Raw genomic sequence first — 26,235 nt, 5'->3', positions numbered from 1 at the left:
GCTGGCTCTGGTTCTTGTTGCTGACTCAGCTATCTGCTGCCTTAGAAGATGACCTTTTATTTACATATCATGACAGTTCGGAGACTAGGACAAGCAGTAATTGATTCAATCTATGAGAAAAGAGATTCCACCTAAACATTAGGAAGAACTTCTTGACAGTAAGGGATGTTTGACAGTAGAATACATTGTCTCGGAAGATGGCGGAGTCTCTTTCTTGGGAGGTTTTTAAACAGAGGCTGGATGGCCATCTGTCAGAAGTGCCTTAATTGGGTCTTCCTGCATGGAAGGCGGTTGGACTAGATGGCCCTGGCGGTCTTTTTCAACTCTATGATTCTATTCCCTGTTTGCATTTTGATCGATGTAGATGTGATCCTGGCATTGTGAGCCTTACAAGACGATCTGGCTGATTCGTATAAGCAGCTAATCTCAGAGGTTACCACTGTAGAAAGCAAGTTGTAGCCAGAGGGAAAAGGAACTGCCTCCCATCAGCCACATTCGAGGCTCCTTTTCCAAGTTCCAGCTCCCAGTTAAGAAAAACTTAATCCTTGTACTTACAGAAATACATGGAGGCATGAAGGAACACTGGTTGGTCTAAAAGTTGTTTCTTTGGTCTCCTCCTTTTCTTTAGATGGAGTTCATGGGAGGTCAGAAAATCCCAAGGCCGTCTGTATTAGCTTAATTTCCAGTTTCTGACCAAGGAGGCACAAATCACAAAGGACTAAACCAGAGGTCCCCAATCTTTTTCAGCTAGCAGGTGTCACAAGCCTGCCCTGGGTATTCGGTTTCTCATGTGTGTGTTGCATGATTATGTATGTTAAGTGCCATCAAGTTGCTTCCGACTCATGAATCAATGACCTCCAAAATATCCTCTTGGGAACCACCTTGCTCTGGTCTTGCAAACTGGCTTCCTTTACCCAGTCACTCAATCTCTCATTGCATGATTGCCTGCAAGTGAAATGTGTTTCTCTTTGAACTGCCATTCCAAATTATAAAACCCAGCCTATCACGTGGGGAATCTTGGTAAGGTTACCTGGTACAAAGGGCAGAGTTCCCAATTACGTTAGCCCACCTGTGCATGTATATTTTTAGTGCCTAGGAGCGGTCTAGGCTTTTGGGTATGATTTGAATCACAGTCTGCTTTCATAAACAGGAAGTAAACTTTCTTACTAAGTGTATTAAACTAGAGTACACACATGGAAAATAGCTGTCATGCTGTTGGTTTATTTATTTCATTACTGTCATATGCTGCCCTTTACCTTATGGGTTCAGGTCAACTTTCGACATTTTATATAAAACAATAAAATTAATCTCTAGATCAATTTGGCAAGCGGATGCATACAGACGTTAAATAATATCGTAGAGAGAATTTATTTATTTATTTATTTATTTATTTATTTATTTAAACTTCTATACCGCCCTTCCCCGAAGGGCTCAGGGCGGTGTCCATCAATTATATAAAAACAATTAAAATCCATTAAAACCATATATAAATTATAACAATTCAGATGGCGATTAAAATTATTTCCCCTTCCCCATTCTTGCACCCACTGGAGGCCAGATATTTGTCACAGAAGTGTGGTGTTATCCCGGCTGGCCAAACGCCTGGCTTGAACAGATCCATACAGGCCCTGCATGAAACTTTGTAAACCCGCAGGGCCCCGATCTCACCCGGGAGCTTATTCCACCAGGTAGGGGCCAGGGTCAGTTCTTGGCCCTTGTGGGAGGCTGAGTCGGATTGCTCTGGGGCCAGGGATCACCAGAAGGTCCGCCTCCGAGGAGCTGGAGGGGCCTCAGCAGGGCGTGAGCAGGAGAGACGGTCTCGTATGTATGCTGGTCCAATGCCGCGAATAGCTTTAAATGTCATAACCAGATCTTTAAACATGACCCGGTACTCGATCGTGCCAGTGTAGTTGGTGCAGGACCGGAGTAATCTGGTCCCTAATAGATGTTCCCGCCAGCAACCTGGCTGCCGCATTTTGCACGAGCTTCAATTTCCGGATCATGGCTAAAGGTAAGCCCGCGTAGAGCGAGTTACAGTAGTCGAACCTAGAGGTGACCGTGGCATGGATCACTGTGGCCAGATCAGATTGCCCCTTGTGGGACTCCACATTATAGGGAACGGCATGCTGTTCTCTCACCGATTGCTAACCTTTGTCCCTGAACCTGGAGAAATGAATGCAGCCGCTGTAAAGCTGAGCCACGAATCCCAGTGTTGGCAATGAGGTTGGTCAAGGTCAGTCATTTGACTGACAAAGTCAAATGCTGCTGTCAAACCTAGCAGTAACTGCAGCGCCGACATGCCTCGGTCCAGGTATCTCTGGAGGTCATCCACAAGGGTGGTCAGTATAGCCTCTGCCCCGTGACCAGTGTAAAACGGACTAGAGCCAGCCTGGTGTAGTGGTTAGGGTTATAAATCCAAACTCTTCTTTTTTCCTCCCCCAGTGAGTACAGAGTACAGATCTAAGGAAAAGAATACAGAACCATAGGTCTAGCTAAGTCACATAGGTCTAGCTAAGTCACAATAGCAGGCACGTTTGGGATTTGGAAAGGAGCTGGTGAACACCCTCCCTAAAAGGTTGCCGCCAGGAGGCAGAATCAAACATGATGCTGCCCTCCGCTCATTGAAAAAGAGTAAGGAAGGGGAAGGGAGAGAGGAGCATAAGAGGGGATAAAAAGAAGGAAAGGCTGAACGGACCTACACCCTGACTAAGGAAAGCCCCACTGCTCACTATTCCTCTCTAGTGACTATGGGCGCTCTCTGCCCTCCCTTACAGTGGTCCCCCCCTATCTTGTCTCTGGGATAAGGAACAATGGAGAGAAGTCCACCCAAAAGAAGCAATGTCACTTTGAACTTCAAAGCACTGCATCTCCTGGTTGGGTCATAACGCCTCTTCTCATTTCTGGGCTGTCACACCATGTTAGTTGCATTTTAATCTGTGTTTTCTGTTGCAGAAGGTATGACCAGCAGAAGTGAAGAACAAGAGGATGGAAAAGGTGGTGGAAGAAATGGGAGTTCTCTACTTTCGCTCATCTGGCGCATCATATTTTATCTCCCTGTCTTAAATTCAACACCTTTCGAAAGAGTCCGCTATATCTTCCTCAACTTTGATGCCTGGGAGTATGTTGGATGTGACCATATTTGGGCCGGAATTGTTACGACACTTCTTGACAAAATAGAAGAGAAGAATAAAATACTGTTCAGTGTTGTTAGGGCCTTTGGTGGAGAGCCAGAGCCCAGGACGGGGGGAAAGAGGTGGGTTTCAAAAAAACGGACTAAGACATTATTTTGGTGTTACCCAGGTGGTTTTATTGGTTTAATTCTATGTTATATATTAGTAAGAGAATTTGCAGATAACAAGTTATTGAAGACCATGGGATACATGACTTTAGGAGGGTCAGCTTTCGCTGCAATGACTTTTCCTTTCATGCGGGTATTCAAGTATTGGTTCTGCATAATGAAAAAGACGCTTCAGAATGACATGAACAGAAAGGATCTCAGTCTGCAGTTGGGTTTCATGCACTCTGTGAAAAAAGAGGTCAAAAACATCAATAACTTTTTCCGCTTCAAGGCACTCAAAGAGAATAGAGAGATTCGGGTGGTCCTGAATATAACCAACTTGGACCGATGCAGTCCAGACAAGGTGGTGGCCGTCCTCGATGCCATAAACATTCTTCTTTGTGACAGAAATCCTCCATTTATCTGCATCCTGGCTGCTGATCCAAGTATCCTTGTGGAAGCCATTCAATGGTCAAGTAATACCTGGAATAACGGCTACTTGTACTTAGACCGCATTGTGTCCTTGCCCTTCTCTCTGCCACCATTGAGTTGGACGGCCAAGTCGCATTTCCTCAAAACAATTTTGAGAAAGCCGCTGGAGAAGTATTCCAATATACATTCAGATAAAGAGTGTTGTGCAAAAAGCGATAAGAACAAACTACTGACAAAGAAGGAACTACTGACAAAGAAAGATATGGAGCACATCAGTTCCCACTTACAAAACAAGGATCGTGAATTATACATCCCAGGGAATTCTATCCAGATGAAGAGGGTCGTGAACACAGTGCTGTTCATGTTGACCATGATCAAAATGGGATTTCGACCCAAAGGAAGAAATAAAATGAAACTTGAGAAAGAGAGAATCAAACAGATTATAGATTGGATTGTTCTGGCCCATTTTTGGCCTTGCCGTTTAAGCTGGATTTTGCAATGTGTGGAGGATGAAAAGCAGCAAAAAAGCTCAGGAAGGACTTCTCAGGACAGCGGAGAAAGCACTGAAGTAAATCAACAGGGGGAAATTTCAGAGAGGAGCCGTAAGGGATTACTGGAAATTTTTGATGCCAACACTGGGGAACTGGACAAGATGAAGTATAAAATCCAGAAGCTTTTGGAACTTGATGGAGACCCCGATCTTTTCAGAATCTTCTTGGAGAAGGACCATTTTACAGTTGGGTGGGCCAGTTGTTTTTCAGACCTCCTCCTCAATTTGGACTTCTCCTTAAAACGGCGATTTGAATTGCTGCGTGGCCTCCACAACATCCACAGGGAAAACAAAACCAGTGATGGATCTCCACCTACTGAGGAACGCTGACCTGTGTGGTTGAATGCAGGACAACTAAAAAAAACCCACCTCTCTATGCCATTCCTGATAAAAGTTCCCAATGCAATATTCCACTTTAAAAAAAACATGTATAATGATGGATCTTCCATTTCTCCATAGGCTTAAAACGAATCTAAAGATATCCAAGAATCACCTGTCTTAAAGAGGGTAAAGATGGATCAAATTCTCTGTTGCAAATTGTGAAAAATCCTAAAACTTGCTAGGGCTTAAGAGTGCCCCCGAAGGTGTCTGGAACCCTGGATTCCATTGCAGTATGGGAATTCAGTTCCGTTCCACATTGGACCATTCCGGCAGATTTAATCTGTTTTGGGCCAAGGACAATTCAGTTGAAACCAAACTATCAAGTAACTGATATGCAGTTTCCTGTTCTTTCAAATATTAGGACAGGCTTAAGGCCTGCAATAAAAATGTAAACGTGGTAATCAGCTGTTCTGTGTTTGCAGTGGGGCCAAAGCCCTGAGCTTTTGAAACTGAGATAAGGACCAGGTGCTGGAGTAAGCCATGGTTTCTGTCTTAGCCCCTGGGTCTCTCTAAGGTAGAGAATAGTGGAACCCCATTCCAATTGTTTAGCTGGTGAAATTATTGCCATGTCTTCTGTGACAGAAGGAAGGGTTTAAGGCTGCAGATAAATCCTACCTTGTTATGTTTCAGAGGGATGTTATCTGACTGATTGAGATGCATTCCCAACTCTGTGTAACTGCTTGAAATAATAAATCAATGCTGCTCAAAAGATATATATAATCAGCCTGCTATGTATAACCACTGCCATCAGTGCATTCTTTCCTTCATCTCTATTTTATGGCTTCACACACTTTATTTGTTTGTTTGTTAGTGAGTTAAACTTATGATACCGCCCACTCCCGAAGGGTTCTGGGCGGTGAACAGAAAATAAAACCATTAAAGAGGATACAAATTACAGTTTAATACTTAAAACCAGATAATTAAATCCAGCATCAAAACAAAAACAGAAAAACCTAACATCAGGTGGCAACTCGAGAGAAACCTTCTATCCCCCTGAGAGGCGGCTGGACACAGCACAATGACAGCCAGTTAAGGTGGTATGTGGGGGGTGGCGGGGGACGCATTCAGTGACCAGCCCCCCCAAAGCCTGGTGAAACAATTTCATATTACAGGGCCTGCACAACTGTCCAAGACCCCGCAGGGCCTTGATGGCTGGAGGGAGAGAGTTCCACCAGGCAGGGGGCAGGGCTGTGAAAGCCCTAACCCGGGCAAAGGTTGGTCGCATGATTGAGGGGCCTGGGACCACCAGCACATTTGCCTCTGCAGAATGCAGAAGTCGAGTAGGGACATAAGGGGAGAGATGGTCCCTAAGGTATGACGGCCCCAGGTCACCTTAAAGGTTAGAACCAACACCTTGAATGTGATCTGGTATTCCACTGGGAGCCAGTGCAGTTGGTGCAGCACAGGGGAGATGTGGTCCCTAATTGATCCACCTGTGAGAAACTATGCCACCGCATGCTGGATCAGTTTCCAGGTCAGCTGCAAGGGAAGGCCTGCGCATAGAGAGTTGCAATAGTCTAATCTGGAGGTGGCCGTGGCATGGATCGCCATTGCCAGGTCAGCCTGGGAGAGGTAAAGGGCCAAGATGGAAAAAAGCCACCTGGGCTACACGGGCCACCTGGGTCTCCATAGAGAGGGATGAATCCAGGTAGACCCTCCCAGGTTCCGAGCAAAGGAGGTCGGTGTTAGAATGACCCTGGGTCACCTGGGTGGGAGAGAAGACAGAGAAACTCTTTGAATGATCTATTTGTGTCGCCTGTCCAGGATTGGACAGACCTCTGAAAGAAAGACATGGAAGAATGGCTCCTGGCCTGGGTGGGGTCCCAAACGGTGGGGTCCCAAGCAGGGCAGATCCACTCTGCATTAAGGGGCTTTCTCAGAAGAAGCCGTTTTGGGTGTGGGGGAAGGGCAACGTCTGGAGAATGACCAGCATCCGGTCGGGTCTTTTTTCAGTCAGATTTGAGCAGAATAGGGGCTCTCGGGGCTCTTAGGGGCCAGCTGAGGCGACCGAGGACGAGCCTCATTGTGGAGCTTCAGCACCCTTGGCTCCTTTGATGGCTCTAAGGACCCACATTTCTGTGGAAACTGTGGCCTTACCAGCCTCCTAGCAGGATGCCTGGATCTCACCTCGGAGCCTCCCTGCTCCTTCCACAGCTGTGAGGTGAGGGCAGAGAGGCTCATCCGGAGGTCGTCTTCCTGGAGAAGAGGGGAGAAAGCCCCCAGTGACCCCAGGGCTCCTTTTCCTGCCAGCACATGGCTGGGATGTTGCCTTCCGTCTCCTCCACCCACCCACCCCTCCGCCCCCCGTTCCCTTCCCCAGCCCAGCCGCTCACCTCCTTCTCCTCCAGGAGCTGGTCTGCCCGGCCCAGGACGGAGTAGAGGAGGACGAGGCTCCCCTCCCGCACCCAGTCCTGGGCCAGGTGGGAGAGGTTGCCCCACGCTGCCTGGGCGAAGGCTTCCTTCTGTTGCGGGGTGAGGTGTCCCAGGAACACCTGCAATCAAGGAGTCACCCTTGGAGTCCTCTCCTGCCCTGCCCCAGCTGAAGCCACGGAGGGGGGACTGCCCTGGCCTCCCCCCTCCCTCCCTCCCCGGACAGCCGGGCTCCTGCCCTGCTCCTTTGGCCTGCCTCCTGCCCTTTCCAAACGGAGGCCTGAAGGTCCCTCTTCTCTCCCAGGCAGGGCCGGGCACTTTGAGGCAGGGACACGGAATTCAGACCAGAGTCCAGGGAGGGCCCTCGAGGGTGCCCTCGCTGAGGCCGAGGGAGGGGGCAATCTATCTCTTTGGCCTTCCTGGCCCCCCCAGGGGGAGGGGGAATCCAGAGACCCCTCTTGGCAAGGGCCCCTCCCTTTCACGAGGACGCCTTCCGGCCCCCCCCCAGAGACCCCGCTTACCTCACCCACGTGGCGGAGGTGCAAGAAGCCCTCCTTCCAGGGCTGCCCTGGGTCCACTTCCCAGCGGGGGCCCCTGGTCTTCTTGCGAAGCCCTGAGGAGAGGAGAGGAGGGGTGACCTGGGTGGCCTCGCACACGACAGCCGGCCTCATTCCTGGCCCCTCGGCTCGGGGTCTCTCTCTTGCCTCAGCAGGGAACTGCCCTTGAGATGAGGGCCTCTCGGCCCGATCCAGACCTCCCGCCTCGCCATGGCGGTGTCCTCAGAGAGGAGCGCAGCCAAGCGTTCCACTGTGTTCACCGGCCCTTTCAGGCGGGTCTATGTGATGGGGCTGTGGGGACCAGTGGGAAGAGCACCATGGGAAGAACTGTGATGACATGAAGAAGAAGAGGAAGAGGAGGAGTTTGAATTTATATCCCCCCTTTCTCTCCTGTAGGAGACTCAAAGGGGCTTACAATCTCCTTGCCCTTCCCCCCCTCACAACAAACACCCTGTGAGGTGGGTGGGGCTGAGAGAGCTCCGAGAAGCGGTGACTAGCCCAAGGTCACCCAGCTGGCGTGTGTGGGAGTGTACAGGCTAATCCCGAATTCCCCAGATAAGCCTCCACAGCTCAGGCGGCAGAGCTGGGAATCAAACCCGATTCCTCCAGATTAGATACACCAGCTCTTAACCTCCTACGCCACTGCTGCTCCAGCAAGAAGTGGGGCCTCCAGCAAGAAGTGGGGCCAGAGGACGTGAGGTCAGTGAGGCCAGAGAGGTGGGGACCGGCTTCCGGCAAAGACAGGGGGGCCTCATCCTGCCCACCCAGCAACTTACCCCGCCGGCACTGCAGCAGCCTGTGCAGCTGGCCCAGGGTCCCCCTGGCCTGTTCCCGGATCCCGGTGTCCTGGCTCTTCCACTAGGAGACCGCCAGCTGCACCAGCAGGTTCCCCAGGGCAGCGCTGTCCCGGATCTGGAAGGACAAGGAGAGAAGGCACGGCTCACTGGTCCACGGGGAGGAGAGCAGCTCTGACCACCAGTGAGCTTCCTGCCTCCTGGTCCCGCCTGTCCACAGCGTGGGGGGAGGCAAGAACCCAAAGGCACGGGTGGGGGACGCTTCTGGTCTCCCCAAGGGACAACTGGCCCGCTTCTGGAGAGGTGGGCAGGAGACTCAGGGAGACCCCCTTGTACAAGGGGGGGGGGGGCTGGAGACGAGGAATCTGTCATGCCCCCACAGAGCCTTTGTTTATTTCCCCTTTAGTTTCCCCACAGTTAGTATGGGTTTAGCTATGTTTGTATAGTATTCAGTGGGAGGGAACCTAATTTAGTTCTGTCCCTTTAAGAAGCCCTGGGGCTGGTGTTCTACGGCAGTTATTACCCGGCAACCTGTCTGGTTTTGGCAGTTAGGGGCCAACGGAAGCTGGGTGACAGCAACAAGTTAGACAGTCAAAGATAAGCATAAGCATAAGCATTTTAATGTCATTGCGCACGCACAACGAAATTTACAGCAGCATTCCTCGATGCACACAACTGGGGCCCAGACCTATACATCATCCCTCACTTTCCCCTTCCTCCTGTCTAATTCCCTACACAGCCCCAAATACATCAATATGAATAGCGGAGGCTTAGTAATAGCCACAGCTCTAGAGTAGAAGCTGTCTCTAAGCTCCTTTGTCCTAGTTCTGAGGGGTCTCTGTATCATCTGCCTGATGGTAATAGTTTAAAAAAGAGAGTGTGCTGGATGAGACGGGTCCCTCAGAACATTCTGGGCTTTATTTAGGCTTCGGGAATTATAGAGTTCTTCCAAGGAGGGAAGAGGGCAGCCGATAATCCTCTGTGCAGTAGTGGATCACCCTTTGGGAGCTTTTCCCATCTGCCACTGTGCAACTGGAGAACCATACATTATTTGCAGTAGGTTAAGACACTCTCTATAGCACAGCGGTAAAAAGACACCAGGAGTTTTCCATTCAGTTGTTGTTTCCTTAAAAGTCTCAGATAGTACAGTCTTTGCTGGGCCTTCTTAACCACCACACAGCAGTCTGTAATACTCTGGTAGTCAAGTCCTCTTTAATCATAACGCCCAGAAATTTAAAACTAGCCACCCGCTCCACTTGATCTCCATTTATAGTCAAGGGCTGAATTTCTGAGCTATTCCTTCTATAGTCCACTATGTCATAGATTCACAGTATTTAAGTTAAACAGTTATAGATGTTATAGTCTCACAGTATTTACAATAAATTCCAGACTCCAGAAAGTTTCTGCAACAAAGTAACCCTTATTGAGTTAGACCCGGGAGGAGTCAGGGTCTGTCAACATTGTTACAATTAAAGCTTTAAGTATTGAACTGTTAACTGAGTCAGTGAGTCTTACATTCTGCTTTGGCCGGGTGCAGGGCACCTAAATAACCACCTGGGGAGCAGAACAGAACCAGCAGGGTGGGAGATGGGGGTGGAGGCAGAGAGAGGCTGGACCGGGGGCCCATGAAATTCCCCAGCTGAACCCACCCCCAGTGAGGGGGAAAGAAGACCCCCATCGCTCGCCAGCCAGTCCAGCACCCTCCGCTTGATTCAGCCCCCTTCCCCCCCTTGCCCCCTGCCAAAGTGTTCCTCTTAGCAGAGAGGGGAGGATGCCCCACGGTCGGTTGGGGGAAGCCTGAAGGCCTGGTCCTCGGCTCCCCCTCCCCAAGTGGAAGCAAAGGAGCTTGGGATTCCCCCCCTTCTCCTGCTGTGCTCGGTGGCCCTCGGAGAGGCGGGTGGGGGGCTCACCGGGAAGGAGGGCAGGCGGCCGGCAAATTGAAGGAGGCAGCTGCTGAGGGAGGCGGCCCTGGACCGGGCGGTGGGACAGCTGGTCTGCAGCCAGTAGGCCAGGTGCTGTGGTCAGCAGGGGCTCTGCCCCCGTGGGGTTGCTGCCCGCAGCCCTCCTGGCATTGTGCTCTCAGGCAGGCGGAGGGGGGGTGCTGGTTCTTTCCGGCAGGAGGTCTCCCCGATAGGAAAGGCTCAGAGGACTCTCCACCAGCCGGGATCCGGGGGCCCATTTCAACCCTCAGCAAAGTGCAGCTTGGACTGGACCGCTTCACGCTGCAGGTGGGGGGCTGCAGGTGTGGGGACAGTCCTCAATCCAGGGGCGCTCTCCAAATCCCACCCCAGAGCACATTTCTGTCCCCAGGAGGGCAGGCAGCGGTTGGGGGGGGGGGGTTCTACTGAAATGAAGAAACCTGATTGGATGCTGGCCATCAGGCACCCGGCATGGGGGAATTCCTGAGCCAGCAGCTGAGATGGGGCCCCGGTGGGAGTGCAGTACGGCTTCTGCTGACCCCGAGGAGCCGCCACCTCCCGCTTGCCCCTGCAGCCTCCGCGGGGACCTCCCTCCAGCCCCTCCTGGTCTTCCCCACACTTACTTCCAGGAGTCCCACCACGTGCCCTGCCGACGGGTCCTCCCTCAGCAGCTGCTCCAACATCTCACGGAGGCCCTTCTCAGCCCTGTCCTGGAGCTCCTGAAAGGAAGGTGGAGCTGGTGTGGGTGGGCCGAATCCACCGCCCTCCTGCAAGACCAGCCTGTTCCCCTCCTGCTGCAAGCAGGCCCGAGCCCTCGGGACCCAAAGAGCGCCGCCGCCTCGGAGGCCGTTCCTGCCTTGCCTGGGGAAGACGGCTCTCCCCAGAGCTGCTCCTCAGCAATCCAGGAAAGACGTGGCTCCAGGCCCCCAAGATCGGCAGGCCACTGCGCCACGCCCTGACAAGGAGATATCAGTCGGCATTGAACTTACCAGCTGGTGGGGCTGGTGGGGGCCTGGGCTGCCGCTCACGATCAGCCGGACAGCCCAGGCCACGATGGAGCTCCTCAGATCTGGGCCCAGTGGAGGCTGGAACTGGCTGTCAGGAGGAAGGACAGTTTTCAGATCCCATGTCGTCGTAAGGGAGGGAAAGTCACCCCCAAACCTCGTGCCCGGTCCCTGACAGCGACCCCTTCTCCCGGGTCCCAAATGCGCAAACTCAGAGTGCGAAGGCTTCGGGGAGGGTCCTAGCTCCTGTGTGCAAATCTTCTTGTGTTCAGGGGGGGGGGTCCCTTTCATTCTCCCCCAGACTGTGGAGGGCCGCCCCCCCGGCCAGCCTCTTCCCTTCAGGGGACCTCTCTTCTTCCCTGGCTCTGCCCACCGTCCCGCAGCCCTGAGGGTCTCCTGCTTCATCCAGGCCTCACCCGGCTCCTCCCCGTCCTACTGCTGTGGACAATGGTGCTCTCTGGAAAAGATGTACCTGAGCTTTTGGACGGTCGCCATGGCCTCCACGAAGGGCTCCGTGAGGTTGAAGAAGGCCTCCTCCATGATGTCCTGGGGGTGAGCAAAGGGCAAAGCAGAGGGTCAGGGCTCCGTCAACCTCTTCCTGCCCCCACATTCCCTCCCTCCCTCCCTCCTTCCCCCTGCAACGCCGGACTGGACACGAGTCCTCGGAGCAGAAAGGCTCCAGGTGGCTCAGGCGCCTTGGCCCAGCCTCCCGCCAAGGCGATCGGGAAAGGCCCAGCCGGTGAAGCGCCTGCCAGCCGCCGACACAACCCTGCAAAACGGCCTCCGGCCGGAGGCTGAAGGCAAGGCAGCCTTTCCCCCGGGGCCCTCCCGGGATCTCCCTCCCGGCCCTTCCCACTGGCCCTCGGCCTCGCTCACCAGGATCTCCTCCCCGACGGCCTGCTTGCTGAACGGGAGGGTGCGGAGGCCCTTGCCCTTGCAGGCCTCGCACACCCTCCTCACGGCCCGGAGGAAGGCCAGCTCCTGGTTGGGCCCCTGCAAGGCGGAAGAGGGGGGTCCTTAGCAGGGCGAGGGGAGCCCCGGGGCCCTGCTGCACGGCAGGGGGCAGGAGCTGCGTTTCCACCACAACGGAGGAGTCGTCAGCATCATCGCTGGAAACGAATTCGTCCCCGTTCTCTGGAAGGTTGCTTGGCTCAGTGGGGATTGCCTGGGGGCTGGTGGCCCGGTGTGCCCTGCCGGCCTTTGGGGAGAGCCTTGGCAGACGCCCAGAGCACAGGGGGGGCCCTGGAAGCAAACCCCCCAGCCCAGAGGACGGGAGTGGAGCCCCTCTGAGGAGTCCCTCTGCCTCGCCCGGGGCTGCTGAATCCCTGGGAACGGCCCTTTGCCGTGGGAGGTTTACCTTCTTTCCGCCCAGGTAGGCGGCCACAACCAGGGTTGGCGGGACGGCAGCTGCGGAGAGAGCACAGAGAGGACACAGGGTTGGCTTTGGGACTCCTTCTTCCTCCCCCCCCCCCCGAGCCCTGTCAGTCAGGCTCCCGGACTGGGGATGGGTTTCCAGCCAGTGCTTGAGAGGCCCTGAGGGGCGATCTCCACCCGGAGGTGGGCACGGGGCATAGCTCCCTGGACCTGTCGCTGGCGGCAGCTTTAGGCACGATGGGCCTGGCTTCTCCCTGGGGTCTTGGGTCAGCTCGTGGCTGTGGCTGATTTCAGCCCCTCTCACCCCACAGGACCCTGAGGGGGATGGCTGGGGGTGCCCTCGCTCCACAGGCCGCTTCGTCGCTTCCCCCTCCCCGCCCTGCCAGCAATGCCACATGCGCCTGGAACGCATCCTCACCTGCATCCTCCCGTCCGCTCTCCGTAGGGGCCAGAGGGGCAACCTTCCCCCTTAAGAATCTGGCCCGGAGGCATTGGAGCCTGGAAGAGAGCACAGAGAAGGTGAATAGTGGGCCTCGTGGCCTCCTCTGGCTCCCACTCTCCAGCCCTGTCCCCGTGGACACAGCTCGGCTGGGGTTTCGCTGGAACCTGTCGTTTGTGGGCTGTGGGCTCCCTCTAAGCATGCTGGGCTCTCTGCCTGCATGAAAGGGTACGTTTCCCACACCCCCGAAGGCAGGGACAGCAGCAGAGAGCTCCCCCCTAGTTTCCAGCAGACCCCATTCCCTCAGGGGTCTGGCCCGCCTTTGGGGCAGCTTCCTAGGTACTTACATTTTCTGGTGTTTCCTCAGCATCTCCCTTCCTAACTCCCTAACAAACTCCCTAACTCTCTAACTAACTAACAAATTTGAAACTTAAAACGTATTTACAAAATCTACACTATGTACACTCGACACTAAAAGATAAACAAACACCTAACTTTAAAAAATTCAAAAACTCTACCTACGAAAACACTACGCTAATAAACAACAAACAAACAACAAACAAACCAAGAAAAAATTAACTACGCTACTAAAATGCAAATCAACGAACAAACAAACCAAGAACTAACTACTCTAATAAAATCCAAACAGCAAACCAAGAAACCAAGAAGAAACTGATAAAATGCAAAGAAACCAAGAAGAAACGAATAAAATCCAAACAACAAACAAAGAAACCAAGAAGAAACGAATAAAATCCAAACAAAGAAACCAAAAAGAAACTAATAAAATCCAAACGACAAACAAAGAAACCAAGAAGAAACTAATAAAATCCAAACAACAAAGGAACCAAGAAGAAACTAATAAAATCCAAACAAACAAATAAAACTAACACAAACAAACAAAACAGCAAAACAACTCCTCCTCCTTCAACTCCTCCTCCACCAACCACCAACAAACACCACCAACTCCTTCGCCTCTCAAAAACCCACAGAGCTCACCAACCGACCAGGGGTCCAGAGGACCAGCAGGGGGTGATGTCACTAAGGAGGGTGTGCCCTGTCGCTTAGCAACCGGGCTCCACCTGCCTTGCTTTTCCTCTCCCCCCCAGCCATGGGGGGAGGGGCTTTGGGGGCAGGAGGGATCTAGCGATTGGGGGGCGGGAGGGGGAGAGGCGGCCAGATCTCCACCCAGCACAGATCCGGAGTTGTTGAATGAGACCTTCCTTTAGGGCGTCCAAGCCCACAGTACAAAGCACAGGCCATTTGACATCAGCAGGATCAGAGGCCCCCAACAGAGCAGACAATTCTGCTCTTCTTCCAAGCTTGGGGGGGGGGGGGGCGGGAGAGGCCTTTTGGCCTGGCCCTGAAGGCATGCAAAGGCGGCAGCCAAGACTCATGGGGGTGTCGTCGAAAGATGGGGTGCCGCCCCTGAAGAAGCGCTGTTTCTAGTCCTCACCCAGCTCACTTCTCAAAGGCCGGGGCTGTGGGTCAGGGGTGGGGCAGAGCATAGACAGCAAGGCTGGAGAGGCAGACTTGCAAGAGCTCCACATGGGCCCCAGAGAACCGCTGCCAGTCAGTGATGGCCTTGGGGGGACCAATGGCCCCACTCCTTATGGGTTCCTGCTTGTGCTTGGGACTTCAGCCCTGCCCAGTGGCTCTAGCCCCACAGAACTGGGTCTCCAGGGACTCAGGAATGGCTGCTTCCTGGAACTTCAGCTATCCCTTTTCATGGGCAACATTGCCAGTTTTCTGCTACTTGTCCCCAGTGAAACTGGATCTTGATTTTGTCTCTGTGTTGCTTTGGGGGAGGATTTGAAGGGCTGTATTTCCTTGAATGGTTTGCAAAAAGATGAGGACTTTGCCGTTTGTCTTTCATGCCCTCTCTTTTCTCGCCATTTGAAACCACTAATCTGTGTCTCAGTCTCTGGAGTTGCAGAAAACAAGCTTGTTCTAGATCAGTGGTGGTGAACCTATGGCACGGGTGCCAGAGGTGGCACTCAGAGCCCTCTCTGTGGGCACACGCAAACAGAGTGCCCCCCCCCCCCACATCTAGGCTGGCCTGGGCAGCTGGGCCCGATTATTGGCATTAAACCTAAGACCAAGTTTTGGGGAAGCCGTTTAGGTAACCCTGTCAAGCGCTGGCTGTGCTCGAGCAAAGAAATGCATCATAGAAATATTTGAATGAATAAATAAAAGTGTGATCTGTGAGTCCTGAAAATACCTCTGAATCAAATTGTTAAACACCCGAATTTTCAAATCCTGATATTTAGATCCCTGTTCTTTTCCTGAGAGGGCTCACTTTAGAAGCACACGTGCAGCTTAATTTCTAAAAATGGATCACTTTAAGCCATCTTTTTTAAAATATAGCAGCCATCCCTGAACCTCGAGACATCAAATTCTGCAGGACAATTACGTAATGTATAAACAAATACTTCCTTTAGAAGCAGAAGAGTCAAGTCAACCCAACAGAAGAATCAAGTCAGCGTTTGGGACTCTTTAGTTTGGAGAGGAGACGTCTGAGGGGGGATATGATTGAAGTCTATAAAATTATGCATGGGGTAGAAAATGTCAACAGAGAGAAATTTTTCTCTCTTTCTCACAATACTAGAACCAGGGGGCATACATTGACAATGCTGGGGGGAAGAATTGGGACTAATAAAAGGAAACACTTCTTCACGCAACGTGTGATTGGTGTTTGGAATATGCTGCCACAGGAGGTGGTGATGGCCACTAACCTGGATAGCTTTAAAAGGGGCTTGGACAGATTTATGAAGTCGATTTATGGCTACCAATCTTGATCCTCTTTGATCTGAGATTGCAAATGCCTTAACAGTCCAGGTGCTCGGGAGCAACAGCCGCAGAAGGCCATTGCTTTCACATCCTGCATGTGAGCTCCCAAAGGCACCTAGTGGGCCACTGCGAGTAGCAGAGAGCTGGACTAGATGGACTCTGGTCTGATCCAGCTGGCCTGCTCTTATGTTCTTATGTTCTTAACCCCTGACAGTATTTTGGAAGAGGAATGCTTTTCTCTGCTTTCTCACATCATGCAACAATTGCAGGCATCTTTATTGCCTTCTTCCCCACCCACCTTAGTAATTTTTTCTCTCATACTGAAATGTCCATCAGTCTATAACCTTTCCTTATAAATACCGTTCTTTTTTGGGGACCCTTTTCTACACGTTTCACACAGGTGACCCAGAGCTATTACATAAAAACTATATTTAACAATGAAGGAAAAAAACACTGCTAAATGTGTTATTCCAACCGCCTCGAAGACATGTCAAACATAAGTCATAAGCTGGTGAACTTTTCCTGATAAAAATGGCAGGGAAAGCGTCACCTGGCTGCTGTTAAAGGCACCAAAGCAGGTTTAGAGAAAGACAAACCATCTCCTCTACACTCTGCACATGCTCCAAGAAATTATCAATTCGCATGTCCTGGGCTTCAAACAAAGTTCTTAATTGCGACTCTGCACAGTTGGAAATATAATGGAGAAATCATCACCCGTTTACGCCCCTGCCACCAACGCTTTAAAAAATAAAGATGTTTTCCACACCCAATCATCCACCAGGAGGTAACTTCATGAAAAATGAAATTTATTGAAAAAGGACCCACTTGTACAGTAAACATCAACACACCAGAGTCGTGTACTGATAGAGCCAAGCTTCTCTCCGGCCCACAGCCTTTATTTAGGCAGGGCTGAAATACACATCAGACTTCTGCATGGCAGACAGGTGTTCAACAGAGGCAACTTGGTGCTGGGAAAAAACCCAGCAAGGTAGCTCCACAGCCAAACGAGAATGCCCGGCTGTACATCAGGGCATGGTAAACTCCGCCTGTTTCTTGCTAGTCCAAGCAGGTAGTGAACTTGATTGGTTAAATGACCCTGAAGGTCCCACCTTACATAGCTCAATCGGTGCAGGCCGCCTATAACGGCTCATGCCCAAGGACAAACCTGGGGTTGCTTGAATTCTTTTTGGCAATGCCTGTGACAGCTGTAAGGCAGGCAGAAATTCAACAGATGCAGCTTGTTTGGACATGGAGCTAAAAGAACGGGAATGTTACCTGTTGAATTCAGGTTGTCACGCTGCCCTTCCAGAACCAAAATCACACATTCCTACAAGACTGTTTTTGAGGTTTATTCAGGAAATGTGCTCCTCTTCTCTCCTCTACCGCCTCCCCGCCCCCTCAATTTAACTGCTGGCAGAGGAAAGTGTAAGACACTTCTTTACACACTAAAAGCAAAATTGTAAGACACTTATTTACACACTAAAAGCAAAATCATATTGTTAACATTTATAAATAACCATAGTACTAAATTTACTAACAAGAATCACTTCAGGTCTGGCCATCAAGTGGACAGTGTTCCATGTCAAATAAAATAATAACAATAACAACAATAAAGGTCTCTTCGTGACAAGAGGAACAGCCCAGGATCCTTTGGAAGTTCCTGTTTCTCCAGCAACAGGTCTGTCCTGGTTCAGTCTTGAATGAGACAGGAGGAAGAAGGACAGCCCCCTTTTTTCTTCACACACCCCTAGAAGGCAGGCCTGAAGAGATGTCAAAGAAGAAGCAAGAGAGGGGCCGATCACACCAGCCACCAGAAGCGGATGTAGAGCATGATCACCCACAAAGACGAGACTGGTGGCGGCAGCTTTGGCATAAGCGGAGCGGCTGTTGAGGAGCTTGGCGTCGTGGCGGTATTTCTTGGAGAGCGTCGACAGGTTGCTGGCCTTGGAATCCAGAGCTGGGAAGAGAGACACAAGGAGAACCCGACTCTTGTCTTCCGAAAGAGAACTGCACATCCCCGCCCCGCCCCAAAAGGTCCCTCACTCCAGAAATCGCCTCTTTTAAACCATGAGATATAGGCAATCTTCGGTAGATCTGTCTATTGTACATAGAGTTGCCAGCTTGGGAAATACCTGGAGAATTTGGGAGGAGGAGGAGGAGTTTGGATTTATATCCCCCCTTTCTCTCCTGTAGGAGACTCAAAGGGGCTTACAATCTCCTTGCCCTTCCCCCCTCACAACAAATGCCCTGTGAGGTGGGTGGGGCTGAGAGAGCTCCGAGAAGCGGTGACTAGCCCAAGGTCACCCAGCTGGCGTGTGTGGGAGTGCCCAGGCTAATCTGAATTCCCCAGAGAAGCCTCCACAGCTCAGGCGGCAGAGCGGGGAATCAAACCCGGTTCCTCCAGATCAGAGTGCCCCTGCTCTTAACCTCCGACGCCACTGCTGCTCAGGGGAGTGGAGCCTGAGGACGGCAGGGTTTGGAGAGGGGAAACCTTCCACGGTGTATAATGCCACCAACTTCTAATGCGGCCATTTTCCCCAGGTGAACTGGCCCTCTGTTGCCTGGAGATCCGTTCTAGTAGCAGGACGTTGCCAGTCACCATCTGGAGGTTGGCATTTGACATAGTGGGGCCCACAGGACTCAGAGGGGAGAGAGTAACTTGAACGCTCGAGGTTTCGGCCTCCCCACGGTCTCCAGGGGAAGAAGTTAAATCTCAAGGTGAGGAGGTGGAAGAAAGGGCCCAGGCCTAGATTTCTCCCCCCATTTTAAAGCTGAAGCCCCCGCCGTCGTTCAAGCACTTCGCCCATTCATGTTGTCTGTCGGCACCCTCAAGAGCCCCCTCAATACCTGACAAGGTCTCTCCCCTCTGGAGGACCTCCTCAATATTGGTCACCATGATCTTCTGGACATCTTGCAGCTCCAGGTTGATGCTGCTCAGGTGACGCTTCGACCAGCTGTCCTGGTAGGACTTCTTCAGCTTCTGGATGTACGTGTCTAAGAGGAAGGTTTCTTGAACCCGAGAACTGCCCCTTACCTACGTCCTTTAGGAGGAGGAGGAGGAGGAAGAGGAAGAAGAGGAGGAGGAGGAGGAGGAGTTTGGATTTATATTCCCTCTTTTTCTTCTGCAGGAGACTCAAAGGGGCTGACAATCTCCTTGCCCTTCCCCCCTCACCACAAACACCCTGTGAGGTGGGTGGGGCTGAGAGAGCTGCGAGAAGCTGTGACTAGCCCAAGGTCACCCAGCTGGCGTGTGTGGGAGTGTACAGGCTAATCTGAATTCCCCAGATAAGCCTCCACAGCTCAGGCGGCAGAGCTGGGAATCAAACCCGGTTCCTCCAGGTTAGATACACGAGCTCTTAACCTTCTACGCCACTGCTGCCAGGTGGTTCTCTACCTGCCGCTGATCTTGAGGCGCCTCAGCTCCAAAGACTGTTTTTAGAGGCATAGCTACAATGGGGACATCTGGGGACAAATACTCTGGGCACCCACCATTGGGACCACAGAAAAATTTGGGCTCATTTCTAATTTCTTTTGTATTTTTTGTGTTTTTAATTGTTGGCCAGCAGGGGGCGCAGTTTTTAGGCTAGTGGCACCAAAATTTCAGGCTATTGCTAGGTGGCACTCTTGATGATACCAGCCAAGTTTGGTGAAGTTTGGTGAAGTTTGGTGAAGTTTGGTTCAGGGGGTCCAAATTTATGGACCCCCAAAGGAGTGCCCCCATCCCCCATAGTTTCCAATGGGAGATAATAGTAGATGGGGCTACATTTTGAGGGTCCATAACCTTGGATCCCCTGAATCATACTTCATTAAGCCTAGGTGGTATCATCAGGATAGTCTCCTGATGATACCACCCAGGTTTGGTGAGGGTTGGTTCAGGGTGTCGAAAGTTATGGACCCCCAAAGGGGGTGCCCCCATTCTCCATTGTTTCAAATGGAAGCTAATAGTAGCTAAGCTTACCATTTTGAGGGTCCATAACTTTGGATGCCCTCAATCAAACTTCAGTAAACCTGGTTGGTTTCATCAGGAGAATCTCATGAACATAGCCTAAAATTTTGGTGCTGTTAGCTTAAACATTGCTCCCCTAACAGGCACCCTCAAATTTTCCCCAGGTTCTCTCTTTAAATCCATCCCCTTTGGAGTGGATTTAAAAGGAGAATCTGGGCTCCCTAGATTTAAACAAAATGAAAGTATTGTTGAAGGCTTTCACAACCAGATTCAACTGGTTGTTTTGGGTTTTACAGGCTGTGCGGGCCATCAGCAGAGTTTAAAGTGGAGTCACTCTGGTAAGATGAGAAGGTCTATAGTCTTCTTGCACTCACTGCAACCTTCTACCACATTTGGAAAAGAATATTGTCCACTCAAGATGTTCTTTCCATAAGAAGGTTTTACTTTAGCAGTTGCAAGATTACACGAGTCTATTCTATACAAGACTATAAGACTACACAGAACTCTTCAGCAAGAACAAAGTTCAACACACACAGAACTCAAACTCTCAATCACTATCTCTATCCCTCTGAACTTAGCATATACAATACATTGCTTATACATCCAACTGGATACTTTCCCCCTGCCCAGGCAACAGTCTCTCATTGGTCTAGAGTCACAGTTGAACTCACCAATCATGTTAAAGGTCAATTGTTGCTACTTCTTGCCATTAGACTGAATGTCTCCGGCCTTTGAGTTGACAAACTTCTGCTAACTTAGAAGATGACCCTTTTGTGAACCTGTACTCTCTCTTTTTAAAATATCATCACATGGACGTGGTCTGGTGGATCGTGTTCCTAACGTTTCGCCTGCATCTGTGGCTGGTATCTTCAGAGGTGTATCACAGAGAGTAGTCTGTTATAAGAGATGTCTGGACACAGTGTATAACAGACTTCTCTCTGTGATACACCTCTGAAGATACCAGCCACAGATGCAGGCGAAACGTTAGGAACAAGATCCACCAGACCATGGCCACGCAGCCCAGAAAACCCACAACAACCAATGTTGAAAGTGATGCTGTTTGTGGGGTGGGGTGGGAGGAATCTACCCTGAAACAGCATCATGTTCAATGTTGTTTAAATTAGGGAGCCCAGAGTCTCCCTTTAAGGTGGATTTAAAAGGAGAATATGGGCTCTCTAGTTTAAACAACATTAAAAGTGATGCTGTTTCAGGGTGGATTCCCCCCTTCAAAAAATAGCATCACTTTCAATGTTGTTTACACTAGGGACCCCTGGGTGTGTTCAGATTTGTGTGTTGGGGTATGTTCTATAATGTGATGGTGACTTTGAGATGACCTGATACAAAAAATGTTATCTGGTGGGGGGGGGGGGGGGCAAAACTCAGATTTTGTCCCAGGCTCCATTTTCCCTAGCTACACCTCTGCTGGTTGTCATGAATTCTTGGGAAACTGGGAGAGGGGCTTTCAGCAAGGAATAAAAGGGACCGGGAATGCCAGCTTCGTCAGAACTAGCTTTGCCAAGTATGGTGCTCTGATACCTCATCAATAAATGCGGCTGATCAGTACTTCAGAGTCTGTTTATTGGCTTAAGGTTCTGAGACCTAACATTAAGCCAGTCCTGATGAAGCTGGCATTCAGCAGCAACCACAGCCATTCTGGGGTTCACCAACTTCTATGGGGACTTCATCTCAGATTTTGCAGAGAGAGCCCTCCCCCCGACTGACCAATTGAGAAGTGAGGAGAAGGGGCCCCGGAGTAGTCAACTGGGAGTCTTGTTAAATTGGACTCAGGCCTGCCAAAAAGCCTTTGAAAGGTTGAAAAAGGCCTTCACGTCCGAACCCCTCCTTCAACATGCTGACCCCGAGATACCATTTATAGTTCATGAAGATGCCTCGGACATAGTGATGGGTGCCACCCTCCTCCAGAGGGTGATGGTAAACTCCACCCTTGTGTCTACCTGTCGAAGAAATTCACGGGGTCTCAGCTTAATTGGACATGGGGGGCAAAGAAATGGAGGCCGTTAAAAAGGCTTTGGCAACCTGGAGACATTGGTCAGAAGGGGCCAAACATCCATGTGAGGTCTGGACGGACCACAAAAACCTCACAGCATTAAAAAAAACTCCTAGCAAATTGAATGCAAAGCAGCTGCAATTGGCTGACTTTTTCTCCAAATTCAACTTTACCCTATTTTTTTTCCCCTGGGAAAAATAACTCCTTGGCAGAATCACTCTCCTGACAGTGTTGAAAAACACTAGAGTCAAGACAGTGACTTATCAGCTCCACACAAACACAGGATGACTATAGACAATATACAATCAAAGGGAACAAAGGCCAGGCTACTTCCATTCAGATGCCCTCACCTATTGACCTTGCTATCTTCATTGTTACTCACATGCTACATACTTCATTGTTACTCACTTGCCAGGCTACTTCTATTCAGATGCCCTCACCTATTGACCTTGCTATCTTCATTGTTACTCACTTGCCAGGCTACTTCTATTCAGATGCCCTCACCTATTGACCTTGCTATCTTCATTGTTACTCACATGCTACATACTTCATTGTTACTCACTTGCCAGGCTACGTCTATTCAGATGCCTTCACCTATTGCCCTTGCTATCTTCATTGTTACTCACAGGTATATATACTCCACTTGCTTTCCTTTCCTACTATCAGATCCTCTGAAGATGCCAGCCACAGATGCAGGCGAAACGTCAGGAGAGAATGCTGCTAGAACACGGCCATACAGCCCGGAAACCACACAGCACCTCACTCTCCTGACTACCCCACACCCCAAATCACAGAGAGACCAAATCACTCGACTATCTTTACACCAACCTAACTGGGGCTAGCAGTAACCCCCCGCAGTAAAACAAGAGGGGTGACCTCAATAGAGACACACACACCCCCGGAAAGGATCTGGAAAGTGAATTTAAATCCATTAGCTGCGACCATCCCGTCGTCTTCCTGTTAAAAGGGATGGCTCCCAACTCATCTGTTGGGAAGGTTGGACATAGTACCATTCAGTGGGTGCTGGCGGAGAGCCCCTAAGACAGTGGGGAGGCAAGACCTTGCGGGACGGCTGCTGTGGAGGTCCCTAGTAGAGCCGTTTTGGAGCCGTTTCTCAATGCCTGTTACTAACACCGGACTTTAGTTCAATCTCCTCCTCCCCTCCTCAGGCTGCAAAGTAAAAGCATTATTACCAGGAGGTGTTCAGGCGTGGAACCCGATCTGTCACTCCTCATTTGGCTTAACAGCCATGGGGAAAAACCTATTGTACCTTTGGTCCACTGACTGCATTTTTAGCTTCCCAATACAAAAGGCATTTTCCTTGGAACTGGAGAGATATTTTCTTTGGAACTGGAGAGATGTTTATAAGGGAGGCGTTTGTTTACTTTTTGGAGCTCAGCCCAAGAAAGTCTAGCGAGAGCTTGGCAGAAGCAAGCCAACACACGGCGTAGTGATTAAGAACAGGTGGACTCAGGTGGATTAAGAACCGGTTTTGAATCCCCACTCTTCCACTTGAAAGAACTCTAATCTGGTGGATTGGTTTCCCAGCTCCTACACCTTAAGTCTTCTGGGCGACTTTGCACCAGTCTCAGTTCCTCAGAACTCTCTCAGCATCACCTGCCTCACAAGGCGTCTGTTGTTGGGATGTTACCGCCAGGAAAATAGCCAAAATATTTTCCTGAAGTTGAGTTACCTAGCTACACTGGCTCCAGGTTAAGATGCAGAGTTCAGTGTAGCCCAGAAGCCTTTAGGACCCGCAAATGTGATTTTATTTTGGTTTTGTCCCCCGATCTGCTTTGATAAATATGTGTTATATTCCCCTGTATTGAATGTAGTATGTTTAGCCTAGGTTTAGCCCTATTTAAAGTAGGAAAAATATCATTTTAGGTAGCCTGTGTTAGAAGAAAATACAGTGTTTAAAAGGGTGGAATATTAAAGGTACAAGGAAGTTGGCTCTGGAATTTGGTTGGAATTTGGCTTCTCAGCAAAGACAAAGACCCTCTTTGGATTTACAAATCAGGCCTGATGGTAGCACCCAGGATGTCCCAGCCGTTGGAGAACGTGCCGGGACCCCCATTGTACAGTTTGAAATCTCTTTTGTTTCTGACTGAGGCGCGGGAGCCTCAGGACAGATTACAAGGAAGGGACTGATCTGATAACAGAGATGGCGGGGGTGCGGCAGCCGGCCCACCCGATTCTGTGAATGGACTTGCTCTGCTATCCGTTTCAGCACCATCGTGAAATCTCACGAGAAGACGCTTGACAGCGGGATTTCAGAGTCCCATTGAGAAGTTGCAATTGTATCTTTCCTTTTGTATTGATGTATTGACGTTTTTTTTATTGGTGTAAAGGTAAGGGACCTGCCCCCTTACCTGCCCCTTCTCCTGTCCCTTCTGCCCCTTTGATGTTTGTGAATAAAAGCTCTTGCACGGGGGTAGGAGGGCGCAATTCTCCCTTACCCGAGCTGCGACCACCTCTTCCAAATAAAATACTTTGCCTTGAAGAAACATCGGCTTCCTGCGCCTCAATACATTGCTGCGCTGAAATCACTTATTGTTACCCAAGAAGCAGCGGTAACAGGGACAAGCAGCAAAAAGGAGTTTGCAAGGTGCCTCAAGTTTCCTTACAGGAGAGAAAGGTGGGGTATACATCTAAACTCTTTTTCTGCAAAGGAAAGCTAGCCATTTGCCAAATCCATGGAATTTTTAACCCCAGTATCTATTTGTTTACATTTATACATTTTACAACTCCACCCCAAGCAACTGAGGTGGCTTAGAATTAAAACTGTATATTAACCACACCTAAATATGACAGTTAGGAAATTCAAGCCAAGTAACCTTTAATGCCTTGTAACAAAAATGTCATACAATATGATAAAACTTCAGAATAAAACACATTTTACAGCTTTACCCAGCTATCAAATTAACATTTCAATAAGAACATTTCAGTAATTCATTCTAAACTAGAAGAATTGGCAGGAATTTGTGCTGCTCCTTCATGTTTCAGAACCTTTTGTTTCAGAACTTCAAACTAAGAAGTTTGCTACTATTTCTGTTGTTAGCTGGTTGCCGACTGAAGAGGGGTAGAAGCGGTCTGAGGGCGCAGAAGGAGAATCTCAGCGGGCGCCACCGTGAAACTGACCAGAGTTCTGTGCAGCAGGCGGGGAAAAAGATCCATTTTGGCTGGCAACACACTTTTAAAAAAATAATAATAATGTTTTTAAGAATTAAGAATTATATACATATAAATGTCACTTCATCAACAGTACATCCATCTACTGACATACTTTGTCGTACAAAACATCAATAACAAAGGGGAAAAAATGAAACAATCCCCTTACACTATACAGTGACATTATCTATAACATAATTTAAAAATCTTACTTCCCCTTTTGGAAGTTTGATATCCATTATTTGATATTCAGAAAAACTTCTCTTTCCAAAATTAATATATTGTCATTTTACAGGTTATAGTGGAAAATAGTAACATATGGGTAGTTAATTAGTCACATTTTAATACATTATATTTCAAGTTAAAATATTTTTTCAATGGTTTCCACTCCTCTTCCCTCTTCTCTGTATCCTCTGCCTGTAATGATAATGAAATATAGTCCATGTCCATAAATATGTAAATTTTCTCTAACCAGTCTTCCAAGTTTGGTATTTCAGTGGATTTCCATTTTTTTGCTATAAACATTCTCGCTGCTGCAATAAGATAGGTTATTAATTTTTTATGCGGTAACAATTCTTTATTATCATACAGTCCCAATAAATAAAATCCCAGGTCCATTTTGAATTGTACTCCCAAATTTTTCTGGACATGTCTATGTATTTGGCTTCTCAGCAAAGCTAAATGTAAAGTGATGCACATAGGGGCAAAAAATCCAAACTTCACATACACGCTACAGGGGTCGGTGCTATCAGTCACAGACCAGGAAAGGGATTTGGGCGTCTTAGTTGATAGTTCCATGGGAATGTCAACTCAACGCATGGCAGCTGTGAAAAAGGCAAACTCTATGCTGGGGATAATTAGGAAAGGAGTTGATAATAAAACTGCAAGGATTGTCATGCCCTGATATAAAGCCGTGGTGCGACCGCACTTGGAGTACTGTGTCCAGTTCTGGTCGCCACATCTCAGAAAGGATATCGAAGAGATAGAAAAAGTGCAGAGAAGGGCAACGAGGATGATTGAAGGATTGGGGCACCTTCCCAGATGAGGGAGAGGCTGCAGCGCTTGGGACCCCTTTAGTTTGAGAGGGGAGACGCCTGAGGGGGGATATGATTGAAGTCTATAAAATTATGCCTGGGGAGAGTACCGTTGACAGAGAGAAATTTTTCTCTCTTCTCACAATACTAGGAACCAGGGGCAATTTCTCCATTGGAAAATGCTGGGGAAGA

The 26,235-nt window shown here is 49.8% G+C and overlaps 1 protein-coding gene and 1 pseudogene across 1 annotated transcript; both read right to left on the bottom strand.

The window, feature by feature from the left end:
- Positions 1–6,593: 6,593 nt before the first annotated feature.
- Positions 6,594–13,890, bottom strand: LOC125435561. The gene is made up of 13 exons (XM_048501755.1): positions 13,445–13,890; positions 13,077–13,156; positions 12,642–12,691; positions 12,161–12,277; positions 11,757–11,830; positions 11,270–11,375; positions 10,904–10,999; positions 10,272–10,376; positions 8,447–8,479; positions 8,344–8,413; positions 7,532–7,623; positions 6,974–7,132; positions 6,594–6,836 (listed from the first exon to the last, which is right to left on the bottom strand). Exons 1-13 carry the CDS (start codon positions 13,465–13,467, stop codon positions 6,594–6,596), a joined length of 1,248 nt encoding a protein of 415 aa, XP_048357712.1. The 5' UTR covers positions 13,468–13,890.
- Positions 13,891–17,682: 3,792 nt separating this feature from the next.
- LOC125435560 lies at positions 17,683–22,783 on the bottom strand (annotated as a pseudogene).
- Between the last annotated feature and the right edge of the window lie 3,452 nt (positions 22,784–26,235).

Source organism: Sphaerodactylus townsendi, linkage group LG06 (genome assembly GCF_021028975.2).
Source record: "Sphaerodactylus townsendi isolate TG3544 linkage group LG06, MPM_Stown_v2.3, whole genome shotgun sequence".
Classification (NCBI taxonomy): Eukaryota; Metazoa; Chordata; class Lepidosauria; order Squamata; family Sphaerodactylidae; genus Sphaerodactylus; species Sphaerodactylus townsendi.
Note: the sequence above shows the minus strand (reverse complement) of the source record. Positions and strands in the feature narration are given on the sequence as shown.